At 44.5% G+C, this 13356-nt stretch overlaps 1 protein-coding gene across 1 annotated transcript in view; it reads left to right on the forward strand.

Annotated features, from left to right (window-relative positions):
- LOC142584228 (uncharacterized) overlaps positions 1-13356 on the forward strand; it is a 254736-nt gene that overhangs the window by 191437 nt on the left and 49943 nt on the right. Inside the window, exons 9-11 of the mRNA XM_075694382.1 lie at positions 6145-6197; positions 8124-8175; positions 11845-11912. Coding sequence (XP_075550497.1) covers positions 6145-6197; positions 8124-8175; positions 11845-11912 — 173 coding nt within the window. The remainder of the gene's footprint in view (positions 1-6144; positions 6198-8123; positions 8176-11844; positions 11913-13356) is intronic.

Raw genomic sequence — 13356 nt, forward strand, 5'->3', positions numbered from 1 at the left:
GAGCGGAGGAGAAGAGAAAGAAGATGGCGGACTCCAGAGGCGCGCGCGCTAAGGAGAAGTGATAAAAACAGAAGAATCTTGATTCCGTTCCCATCGAACGCAGCTTTCTCGTCTCGTTTCTGCGACATGGTACCGTGACCAGGATTGCGGCTACTCCTCTTCCGACTGGCCATGGACTACCAGAACGACGGACTGACCACAGAAGAGGGACGAAGAGGAGGCCCGCTGGCGAACCAACGGCAGTGAGGCGAGACATCGACAGCAAGGACCGGCACGGACACAGAGGACGACCAAGACTTAGATGACGTTTCGCCGCTAGAATCTGTAAGCGACCAGCAGTGTCCTTAGTCATTCAAGATGAACAGAGAAGTGATTTTGAAAAAACGAAAAACGCTGAGGACACAAATAACCAACTTAGTAAGCGATGCTGAAAAGAAAGTGGAGGAAAATCAGGATCCTACAGTGATGTCGCTGATAGCCAGCCAGATAAAAGGTATTGCAGACTCGCTGAAGAAAGCAGACGAGCAGTTGGAGCAGTTCGTAACACCCGTAACAGCTGACTCGGAGTTTGCGAAAACCACTGAGTACGAGTTAAAGATAATAAGTGCTCTGCACGGCATCCACGCGTAGTTTTCTCGACAAGGAATACGGGAAATAGCGAGGGAACAACCCAAATTTAATACCGAAGCTACACAATCGAAGCAAGCAACGATAGTGAAGTTACCAAAGCTAGAAATAATGAAGTTTGACGCCGATAAAATGAAATGGCTGAGATTTTGGCGGCAACTTGAAACAGCTGTACATGAAAGAACCGACTTGAACGAAAATCAGAAATTTACGTACCTTCTGTCCTCACTAACCGGAAAAGCGGCAGCTGCCGTTGAGGGACTGCAGTTTTCCGACAGTAACTATGGGAATGCCATTGATCTACTCAAGCAAAAGTACGGAAAAGATGACGTGCTGGTAGAAATGCATATGAAAGAATCAACTTGAGTGCAGTAGCAAGCTGCAATGACCATGAGAGTCCTATGCATCGATGTTGCTTCCGATCCTGAGAAGAGCTCTGCCAGTGGATGTGTACATTGCATTCCAGTTAAAACAAAGAGAAGGGATCAGTAGATCTTCAGCATAAGATCAGAACGTGGCTTTACATCAAGAAGATATTCTTAGGCGCTTGATGAAATACATAGAAGATCAGGTAGAGTGCAGCGAGGAATTGTCAATAGAAAGGAGAGAAAGCTACTGCAACAGAACGGAGAGTAAGCAGCAGACAAGAACTGTTAATTTTCAAAGTACAGCTGCAAAGTTTTGCCTATTTTGCGAGAATACTACTAATTGTACTGATGATTGCAGGAAAGCGATGCCTTATGAAGACAAGAAAATGAAGCTAAAAGAGGCAGATGTTTCCGCTGTACCAGGCTTCGCCATACTTCTAAAATATGTAAAGCAAACATTAGGTGCAAGATACGTCAAAAATGGCATGCGACGTCTATGTGCCGAAGCCAAGAACTGAAAGCACAGTGCACAGCATCTACTCCTGGTGAAATTCAGGAAGAGAAAACATCTACTTGCCAGTCTAGAAACTCTCATAAAGTTTTTTTCTGCAGACTGCAGTTGCATTAGCAGAAGGTAGAAGGCAGTCATGTTATTGTCGTGTTCTGCTGGACGTCAAGCAAAGCCTCGAGGAGCAGCATTCTCAGGAGAAAGCGGCACTCCTATCTGAGCAGGTGGCACGTACCAAGGATCTGCTGAGCAAGCATCGGGAAGAAGTGTAGCAGCTGGAGAAAACGGCGGAGGAAGGCTAGCTGACGTGAGGCGCCGCCTGACGGATGAGCTGCACGTCCTCCGTTGCAGCCTCAGGGAAAAGAGAGAGGCTCTTAGCAGGTCTGCCAACGAACAGCAGGCGAAGGCTTCTGCCGAAATGGCAGAGCTTATCGACAAACGCGGTGAAGAAGTCCAAAAACTGTTCTCTGCCCTCGAGGAAGAGCAGAAAAAGACAGAGTCACTCTGCACTCTGCAGTGCACTTGATTCATTCAAGAAAGAAAGGGACAAAATCGTAGAGCTTGCCGAGAGAATCACAAGGGCCAGGTTGAACTCGGAGGCTGACCCTATCACTGCAATTAGACGACTTGCAGAAGAGAATGCGACGTTGCGACGAGAAGCGGAAGCGGCACGCACCGGATAAGAGTCTATGCTCTCTGAAGAGAAGTCTAGGCTGAAAGATGAAGTGGAGACTGTTCGTGCCGAGCACGAGTTTACACTGCAGAATCTTGAGGAGAAGCTCCGAGGGACCAAGGTCGACCACAGGAGACATGTGAAGGAACTGCTTGCAAGACAGAAGCAGTACCAGGGAGAAGTGAAGTTGAAAGACGTAGAGCCACTTCTACTGAAGCACGAAGTGGAGCAGTACGCTGACACGCTTAGCTCGCAAAGGCTGGAGTATGACCAGGAGCGGGAAAACATCGAGCGGAGTCTGGAGGCCAAGCATGCTGCCGGGATCGAGTCACTCAAGTCAGTACACGACGAAAACACTGAGGTGCTGAGAGAGAGTATGCAACGAGAGCTGCTGGTAAGCCATATTCACCAACTCCCACTGCATGGAGGAATAAGTGACACATAATCGCAGCTTCGAATTAAGTACTGGTTAATACAAGGAAGAGAGCTGGTGAAGAAGATAATTGGTGGGTGTCTCAAGTGCCAAGGATTTGACGCCAGACCGCTACACCAAGAAACAGCCCCACATTCTGCTGACAGAGTCAGCTTTGTTGCATCATTTACAGTGACAAGGCAAGGACGTTCAAGAAGGCCAACAGAGACAGCAATCGCATGATTAAAGAACTACAGGAAGAAGTCTCGAAAAGAGCAAGCCAAGGAGATCAAATGAAATGGAAGTACATCGCAGAACAAGCTCCTTGGTGGGGAGGCTTTCATGAAAGAATGGTACGAAGCATGAAACAAGCAATGAGGAATGTTATTCGAAAAAGGACTGTTGTCAAGAGAAGAGATGCAAACAATAACAACGAAAGTTGAAGCTATCCTTACTAACAGACCGGTGACATATGTACACAGCGAACCGGATAAGCCTCTACCTTTTGTGCCGGCTGATATAATAGCTGGAAAGCATAGGAATAAAGACATAGCTGAAGGTAAAAAAAATTTGCATAGATGAAATGTGGAGAAATAAGCAAAAATCACGAAAGATCGCTGGAAAAGATGGAACAGGGAATATATGAAAGAACTGAGATAGCACTGTAACGCAAGAAAGCAAGTAATGACGGTGAACCAAGAAAATATCGTTTTGATAGGCGCACGCACTCCTAGATCCTTCTGGAACCTGGCTAAGGTCATTGAAGTATATTCTGAAGTCGACGCAAAGCCGCGCTTCTGTTTCTTAAAAACGAAAAGAAGACACGTTCGGAGACCAGTACAACATCTTTACACACTTGAAGGCTGATTCCAATGATGAGAAGAAAGCTTTTCGCGGTCGGAAGCTGTTGAAACTCATGGGAGTCGAGAAGAAGAGGAAGAAGACGGCGGAGAGGCGCGCGCGCTAAAGAAAAGCAATAAAAAAAGAAGAATCTTGATTCCGTACGCATCGAACGCAGCTTTCTCGTCTCGTTTCTGCGACAGACGTTATGCAGCCGTCAAAAAGCTCTTCTGCATGGTTAGTAGTGATGCTCTAAAAGAAAAATGGCAGTCTACGCTTTTCTGTCAACTACCACAAGTTTACTTGACCATAAAGAAAGACGTACAGGGTTTACCTCATACGGACCGTTCTCTCGACAGGCTACTTGTCATCAATGAACCTAACGAGAAGATATTAGAGAATCGAGCCCGACGTGAGATACAGAGAAAAGAGTGCTTTCGTAACGCTTGGCGGGCTTTGCGAATGCAAGATCCTACTTTTCAATTTCAACTCAGCTTGGGCAACTTTTCAGCGACTCATGGAAACAGTTCTTTCAGGCCTGACGTGGCATACATGCCTGGCGTACCTGAACAAAGTTATTGTTTCTTCAGAAACGTTCGACGAACACCTAAGATGGCAGTCGTCGGTTTTACAAGCGATGCGCTCCGCCGGCATAAGACTGGAACCGAAAAATTACACTTCAGTTTCGAGGAACTCCATTTTTTAGGTCATGTTGTAAGTCATCAAATTGCTCACCCCGGCTGCGACAACGACGTCGACGGACAAGGCAGTGAGATGTTTACTAGGTCGGTGCGCGTGTTTATCCCTACTTCATGGCCGCTAAGGGATGGCCATGATCAATGCAATGTTAGCACATGTGTGGGAAGATACAAACACGGACGTTGAATCTTTCGCGCAAGTAGCGGAAGAAGCGAGACAGCTCGCCCACATCTGACTCACCCGACAACCGGACTACGACGCACGACGTTACAATGTGCGGCACCGATACGTCACCTATGAGCCAGACCAAAAAATGTGCATTTGGAGTAACGTACGCTCACGGGGACTTTCAAAAAAGCTACTCGGGAGGCACTCTGGTCCGTACAAGGTTGCACGGCGCCTCAGCGACGTCAACTAGGAGATCATCCCTGATAGCCATCCTTTCTGCTGCGAATGCCAGCGTCCACCAAAAGTCGTACAACATTGTGCGCCTGTTGCCCTATTTGTCCTATTGTTCGAATGGAAGTATGCGTACCTCGTTTTCGATGACATCTTCCTGCCGTTTCATAAGCACCAGGAGCATGCTCTCTCTCTAGAGGGCACCGAATGCCACATGCAATATGCCGCATCTGGAGAACTACAAAATTTTGCACAGTTAGAAGAGAAGACGAGATTCACGCCGAATCTTCCCAGAACTGGCCTGCACTGTTTTCTCACTTCATAGTGTTGCTTTTAAGATATTTAAGGTCAATATTTAAGAAATTTAATATGTAATATCAACGAACGAGAAGAAAAAATAAAATATGCGCACGCATTCGCTCGCACACAAACTCGAAAATTGGCAACAGTGAGCTACAGAAAACGAACGAAGTCGGAAGAAGGGTTCCGTAGCAACGCGGTTGAACAAAAGGGTGTTCACCTCTGGTGTGGAGCGAAAAGATCAGAGATGGAACACATATTTTTTTTACCTATGTTGTTCCACTTTGTTCATGTCATGGTGCTCACTTCTGCTCATTTCCAAGTCTGTGTGCCAGTGGAGGCGCGTGCTTCTTTTTCTTTTATATCTTACTTTGATCTCATGTTATATAATAAACACGCAGTAGCGTGCCAAATCTTTTGCCCGGCTAACTTTTCCCCTTGTCATTAAAAATTATCTCGCCAGTACACACTTACTTTGAAACACTAGTTGATGCACATGGTTTCTTTGTGATACTTCTTGGACTACACAATTTTCATGCACTTTCGGTTGGGTACGTGGTGTGAATAACGTAACATGATAGCGCGTGTTCAAGAAACTACTGTGGTGTGCTAGCGGTCTGGCCTAACGCAACAGCAACACTATCAGCAGTTTATCTTGTGGTATAGAATGTGCAAACTACAAAACTTTTTTGTTCACTTGTGTATCTTGAGTGGTGCAGCATGGCATGGGGTGCTCATACTTTTTTTTTTACAAATTGTGTTAGTGGTAAGGCAGTGAGTCATGCAAGAATGGTGCTCCAGACGGCAGCTTGCGCAGGTTTGCTAGGGTGTTGGGGCACAGGAATGCTTACGTACGAACTGCGCGGGAGCATGCAAACGAGCTGCGCGAGCAAGGAGAGTACGAAGAGAAAGTCACTTAAATGGGGAAGCGTGCAAGAGAGACTTGGCCTGCAAAAATAGCAACAAGATGCCACAGGCAAATTATACGTGCATTCTTTAGAACTGCAATATTTATGCGCAACGACGGCTTCGCTCACTTCCGTTACATTTCCCGTCGTGGTCGTCAGGGGTTTGCTGCTGTGCATGCGAAGCCTGATGCATTAGGACAACTTGTTAGCTCAAGCTAGTAGCTTATAATGCAAGTAATGTAAGTAATATCAGTGGATTTCGGATCAGAGATGGTGCCCATCAACGAGGTCGTCGTGCCTAAATGAAGGTAGTGATAAAGATGCACATTTGCGGTAAGGAAACAAGTATTGGGCAAATACAATTAATTTCTGCGCAAGTTTGTTTAAACATTCGTTGTGCTTTGTTCCAGGAACCAGTACAGCCCCTTGTACGCCACCTACACACCGAGTATAAACCACCTGTGTAAGTAGTCCAGCCGCGGAAATGTAATGTTTCCACTAAAATAAGTAGTAAATGGTAAGCGTTACCGACCGTGCAGGCGATTAACGCTAGTAATTACGTAGTACAAAGTTATGCTTTAAAAAACTAGAGTTCAGACTCGTCGAAGTAGTACCATCGGCCTAGTCAAGCTGTTTTCCAACAGCTTTTAGCCTTTGGTATCCACCAGAACACTTGTAATTCTGGAAATAAATTGAATTGAATTGAATTGAATTGAAAATACTTTGGAGAATATTATGTGTATTTTGGTTGGAATACGATTCATTTCAAGGTATTTGAAAAAAGGCACAATTTATATGTTGCAATACTTATGCTGCAGAAGCACAACCAATCACATCATGATATTGCAGATCTCGTGCTACTTTCGCCTATTTCTACTGTTCTACTAGCGCAGGAGTTTCGGAAGTAGTGAGAGCCATCCTTATCTTCCTTTGAACGCGATTAATTCTTCTCTTACTTACATGCAGATTAGGCCAAGTTCTAAGAGACCACTGGCAGACAGTTTGCAAATTACAGTGTAACTTCAGGACCAGCAATAACTGTACTTTGCTTCCAGCCTTACGAAGCTGGGGACCAGACTTTACCTCTTCTGTCTTCTACAAGTGCATACTGCCCAACATGACTTAGCCCAACCTAACCTAACCTAATCGAACCTAACTTTACCCACGCAACTTAATTTGTTTTTTCAATTGCAGCGTCCACTTTGACAATGTGCATCAAGTGCAGTGAATATTGCAAGTTTGCTTCCGTGAATCAGCCACTGAAACGAAGGAAGAAGTTTTCTTCTATTCGGGAGAATTGAAGTTCATAGGACACATTGCCCTTAAAAGCTGGAGAGTATGACCTAAAGAAATTAAGTTTCCGGATAATTTTCATGGCAGATTGCAATCAAATGCTTTCATAGCAGTTGAAATTGCGAGGCGTTGCCGCGCAATACATGTTGTGTGTATGGGCAAATATTACATCTGTGTGTGTCTACTCATTGCTTCGAAGAAAATGCTTCCTCGGTAATTATTGTTTTAGAACCTTATGCCAGTTCCGATACGAAATATTGTATGTAGGGCCTGAAGTACAAGCAACAAATGGAAGGTGAAAACAACACTAAACGACAGGACGAAGAGAGGAACACAATCCATAGCACGTTGAGCGCTGTGGTCTGGGGTCACTGTGGTCCCTTCGGCCTGTCGCTTAACGCTATTTTCTGCTCGTAGTCATGAACCACCCAGCCCAAATGCGTACCTTACAACAAATAATCTCAATCAGTACAGTGCCTGCATGTAAGTAACGTAAATAAACATTTATAAATGGTTTAAAGCCAGCACACTTGCTTGCTTTGCCATAGAACAGAGTGCACAGATTACGTAGCAACAATTGAACAAGAGTGATAGCAACAATGCTGGTGCACACAATGTTTGGAACAGCCGTTATATTGACAACAGTAGGACAAGAAGCAAGCGCATGCGTGCACAGATGCACCCGCGTGCGCACTCACAAGCACGCACACTGAGTTATGAACGATCATGAGATTAATGCCTCATTAGCACCGTTCTTCTTGATATTCACAGCGCCAACTGCTGAGGAAGCCCTTTAATTCCAGCACTTTGCCGAAATATGAAGGCGATGCACGTAATGACGATACATACACATGAGGATGAGGAGCATTCTATATATATATATATATATATATATATATATATATATATATATATATATATATATTGCAATATAGAGGTACTCAGTAATCGAGTGATATGTCTTCGTGTGCTACATGCGTACTTACATTCGATATTGTTGTTGAACCCGGGATAGCTTTGTTTGCTAGCCTTCCAAACAAACATATGGGCATTTTCCAAGCAAATTTCAATCAATTTCACTGAAATTGAATTCCAGACGTGCCCATGGGTGTGTTCACCAAGCCAGTCTTCCGCAACAGCCAAAAGAAGTGAGTGCCCAGCAAGATGGAATTCACAGAACGAAGCCCTGCGAGTAAAAAGCAGCATTAGAATCGGCATATCATGCACGGTGCACGCAGTACAGTGGATGCCGTCACGGCTGTGATTAGTGCGGCTATTATAGCGCCTATGGCAACCGAGTGCACAGCTTGGTAATATAGGAGCTTCGTTAAGGATGCACCCACACGGAACCTTTGATCCATGTCAGCATGAGTTAGTCTGTGAAAGAAGTTCATCAGCTAGGCCGTGTTTGTGACGCTAACGATGGCGTCTCCACGCTCTTGAAGGAAACTAAAAATCATTAGAGTGTTGCTAACATATAACCAGGGTACCGTATCACGTGATGCGAATTCCGCGCAGCGAAGCTATATAGCGAAGTGATGCTCTTCTGGAGTGCCGTATACTTGGCTGCTCGGCTACTTGTAGATGAATTTGGCTAAAACTATCTAATTCAAAACCACCTACTGTTTCACCAGATTGTGGCTTTTAGTTTCACTGTATTGTAACTTTTTGTGAATTTATCGATCGGCGCGAAGCTCGCCTAATATCTGACAAGTCTTCAGTTTGTCACCGATCGTATAGCGAGGGAGTTTTGTCAATCGAGATTTAGCGCGTGACACGAACAGTGTTCTTCGTCTAAGATACGCCCGAGCAGCCGCGATTGCTTTTTAATGTACTGTGATATACATATAATTAATTGAAAAACTTGACCCGCGATAGCAGATCCAACGAGCGAGGACTGTGCTTTTCACCATTGTTGTTATCTGAGCATTCTCATTCGCTCGGGCACAATTTCTTCCAAATAAAGTTAAGGGTCCCAGCTCGCGGTCTAAGGTAGTGCTCGCACTATGCAAGTTGTTAATATCATTGGATAAAGCTCTTACTATTCATGGCCTCGGTATGACCGTCGAGGGATGCCGATAAGCTGTTGGGCACAGTGAAGGGGCTACTTGGTTAAGAGAGGCTCAAGCAGAATGAGTGCTCGCCTACTATGATCCAAGTTGTTGTTCTAACTTTACTACAGGTTATTTAGTCTACCGATGCCTTATATTCACTGGGGCTTGGCAATATGATCGTATTTGTTGGCCCGTGTGATCCGCCGGAGCAGGCGGCAGCTTAATTCGCACTATTTGCCTGAAAAGAAGAATTATGTATATTTAATGAAAATCCTTTCTCGACTCTTGCAGAATCGGAACTGAAGTTTCAGCCAAGCTGCTTCTATAGAGCAGTTGAATCGTGAACTTTAGTGGTTTGTAGTTAAACAACACACTATAAAAACGTTTGGTGCAAGGTATTAGCCAGTTCGAAATCTTGCCCGCATCTAAAGCTTTTAGGCACTCGGGGAGCTTTATTTACCAGGGAAGTAACTATGGCTTCACATTTTACTCTTGAAAACATTGTCCATAATGTTCCCCCATTTTCGCTAAATGTGATCTCGGTGGCGTTCACAGTTCCCAAGGCAGCGGGATAAATGCGGTATAGTTCGTAATGCGCACTTGTAACCAACGCTCGCCATCGCTTGCCTGTGTATAACGTACTCGTTAGGGCAAAATTAGTCCGCACGCTTATGATTTCGTCTACATGTAACCTGCACCTAATTTTCACCTAATATGAAGAAGATGCTTCGTTTCGTTCAGCGATGACACTAGGGAAACCTACTACAAATCTTGTATGGAGCATAAAAGTATAGAAAAGACGAAAATTTAGTAGTTATGTGCAACGCTTCTAACTAAGCCATGAACGCTAAAACTTTGGCGCACAATGTTCACTTTGCCCGCCTCCCTTTTCATCATATCTGAAGTTGTTTTCTCGCACAGTTGTTTCACGACTGTGGCAAACATTGCGGATAGCGGCACGACGACACTCAGCGACGCTTGCGTAGATAATTTTCTGCTGGGGCTGCAATTGCCCTACACAGATTAAGCATTCGTCGTGTATCAACTACAACACGCTTCCTCGTTTAATGAGATATAAAGAACGCGATTACCACATCACCAGGAACTCCTCCTATAACGCATAGGAATTGGGAGAAGACGAGTTATTCAATAATTACTTGGGAAGAACAACATATAAGCTTCGAACTTTCACTTCACTCATAAAGTCGCCCCCTCGTCCTTTATAAATATACGAAATCCGGGAGTTTCTGGTCCTTCGAGAGAATAGGGGAAATCTAAGCGCTTCGTGCAACAACTCTAAACAAGCCAAAAAAACGATGGTGTAACAATTTCATCTATACCGTTAAATAAAACCGCATACTCCAACATCGGCCTTGATGTTGGAGTACAACATTCAAACATTGGCAATTGGCCGACGCGTTGCTGCTTTAAAGTTTCTCTACCTTCTTTTTTATGACAGCATTAATATAAGCAAACACGAGTACCTAAAACCACCATACCAGCGCTCAGCCGGAACAAACCATGACAAGAGTATCAGGCCATATACCTCCCGCTGTAATCCATTCAAGTATTCCTTCTTTCCGTCCGTCATAGAATTATGGAATAAACTGCCACACGACATTGCGTCCTCGGAATCTGTCATCACATATTCTGCCAAGATTGAAAATTTTTTTTGATCAGCAGGTTGCGCTGTTGTATAAAAAGAAAGGGGGCTGCGCACGGAGTGTATGTTTCATGTGTATGCTGATCGCAGTTCTTGTAGAGTATGCTTTTACTGTGTATGCCGCTTGCAGTTATTCCGAAATCAGTGCATAACGCGCACCCTTTCCTGTACTGTTTAGTACAGGAACAGTCTGTACTGTTTTAGGACTTTTGTTTCTTTCATTTCTTATTTTCGGATCTTTTTTTTTCTATTGCTGGCAATCTGTACTTTCAGTTGGCGTATTCTTTTTGTTGTTCCCACTCCTGTAAGCGCCTGTAAAGGCTTACAGTATTAATAAAATAAATAAATAAAATTATGCTGCCTTTAGAATTTGCCATATTTGTTCAAACGTATAGACTAGGTGAGTGATCGTTCTTTTTTTTTTTTCAGAATACCGCGAGAACTGGCGTATAATGTTTTTCCGCGCTTGTGTAGCCGCATAACAGCTTCTCTGTAAAAGCGAACACTGCACGCACATTCCGCCGTAGGAGCAGGAAGCTGCTGAACAATAGTGCACGGAGTAGATATCAAAAGGAAAGAGAGAGAGATAGAGAGAGAGGTGAACTACGTTGCTGAACGATGCGTACAAAAGAATGCATGAAACAGAAAAGCGGCAAGCACAAAATATTCTTTTCAAGCTGCTAGGACTAAATAGAAAAAAAAAACATTACGCGCGCTGAAGCAGCAGCTAAATTCTTATTTTATTTTCCTTCAAAGATTGTGACTGTGACTGTGACTCAAAAATGAGGAACACGTTACTCGTCGGGCTTAAGACAACCAAAAACTCCATGCGAAGTTCAATATTGTCTTTCTAGAGAGGAAGAATCTGTAACTGAATTATTTTCTTAACTTTAGTGCTCTCATTTTTTTACCGTCAGCGCAAATCATTCGATCATTTCAATATGCCCCGCGGTTATTTTAACAGCGGACCTGCGTACTTATTCTTTTAACTCGAACGCAAACCAGCCTTCTTCAGCTATCGGTTAAGATACTGTTATTGTTACGCTAGTTATGGATTGACTAATTGAACTAATTTCTGTTTCTCTTGCATACTGTCGCAGCCGCATATTTACTGCAGCCGCCGGCTACCTGGTGATGAGCGGGTTCATGAAGGCCTTGACATTGAGCGGTGAGAGGGCGCACTATTTATTCGCGCAGTCATTGCGTGCCCTCTACCACAGGTGGTAACTCCCCTGAATGAACAGCTCTTTAGGAGCCGGGAGATTCCAGTGCACATACGCCAGCTTGCACAAGGAATTCCGCGCTCTCTGCCTTCTATTGGGGATCAAAATAATTGAACATGGTAGCAACATGCGACAGACAGGCACATGCGCAAACTATTGCCGCAGATGTATAAAAATGCGAGCAACTTGGACACGTAAAGACCGCGAAGTTGTAGCAGTCATTTTTCGCATCATACAAGGAGTCATATAACATTAATTTTTGCCGCCACCTCAAACCTACACAAGACTTTGAGCTGTATCCGGTGGAGTTCCTTCGAAGCATACGGGCGTAATTTCAATGCGCTTCTATACAGCGTTTTTTCATGGGCGCCACCATATTGCTACGCAGTGGCGCCATCTATAGGCAGTCGGCATACTAGTTTGGGCGAGCGCACCGTTTTGCATGGCAGGTATATGCTCGCCAGTAGTTTCTGGGTTTATGACGTGGCGTATATACGTGCAAAATGGTTCTGTGAGATGTACTGAAGTGGTTTAAGTCGGTTTGGCCGCCGGACTTTCTGCTGGCGTTGAGGCGGAGGGAGCACGTAACGCGATGTGCGCGCGTATGTTTGAGCCTACAATCAGCCTCGCAGATCAATTGTGCATTTCTGATAGTTCCATTCACTAATGTGACCTTATTGTAATATTATCCTCTAGTTCTTAGCTGCGGTTTAGGAGGGATGAAACATACGCGACGATCGTAACAGCGTGGGAGCCGTTCTGCTACGATAGTCCTGAGCTGTGCTGTTATACTTTGACAAGCGTTCAAACTGTTAGCTGCAGATTAGATTGCGTGACTAGTTGGTTCTGTGTATGAGGTTTCCACCGATGAACAAAATAGTTTTGATTAGTACTAACAGCATACCTTACAGTGTGAGCTAAACTTGTCCAGCAAAGCGACCGTTACGAACTGTGCGAGCATCCGAAGAAGTGGTAGGTGCTGGATTACGGATATCTTTGTTCTATATAGCGTATGTTCGAAGCATGCGGCATCAATGTTTATAGATCTATAAACTTTGTGCGGCGTGACTATGCGAGCTCGTACTGTGGCGTTAGACCGTTTTTCTTTCTTCTTCGAGAAAGAGGATGATAGCGGAATTTTTTTTCGGTTGTGTTCGTTCCATTCTCTACTCACACGTATTACGGAAATGTTGTCCTCAACAATAGCCAACGCTTCCTTATTATACGATTGTACTCATATATTATGGCTTTACGGAGCAAAACGGCAGTGCTGACGCAGATAGCTTGTTGATAGATGTACCATGCTGGTTCATCAACCGCAGTGATCGCTGTGTCGAGCAGTGCCATCAGCCTCACGCAGGAAGGCTAGCGTAGACACATAGGGATTTC

This window comes from Dermacentor variabilis, chromosome 6 (genome assembly GCF_050947875.1).
Source record: "Dermacentor variabilis isolate Ectoservices chromosome 6, ASM5094787v1, whole genome shotgun sequence".
Lineage (NCBI taxonomy): Eukaryota > Metazoa > Arthropoda > Arachnida > Ixodida > Ixodidae > Dermacentor > Dermacentor variabilis.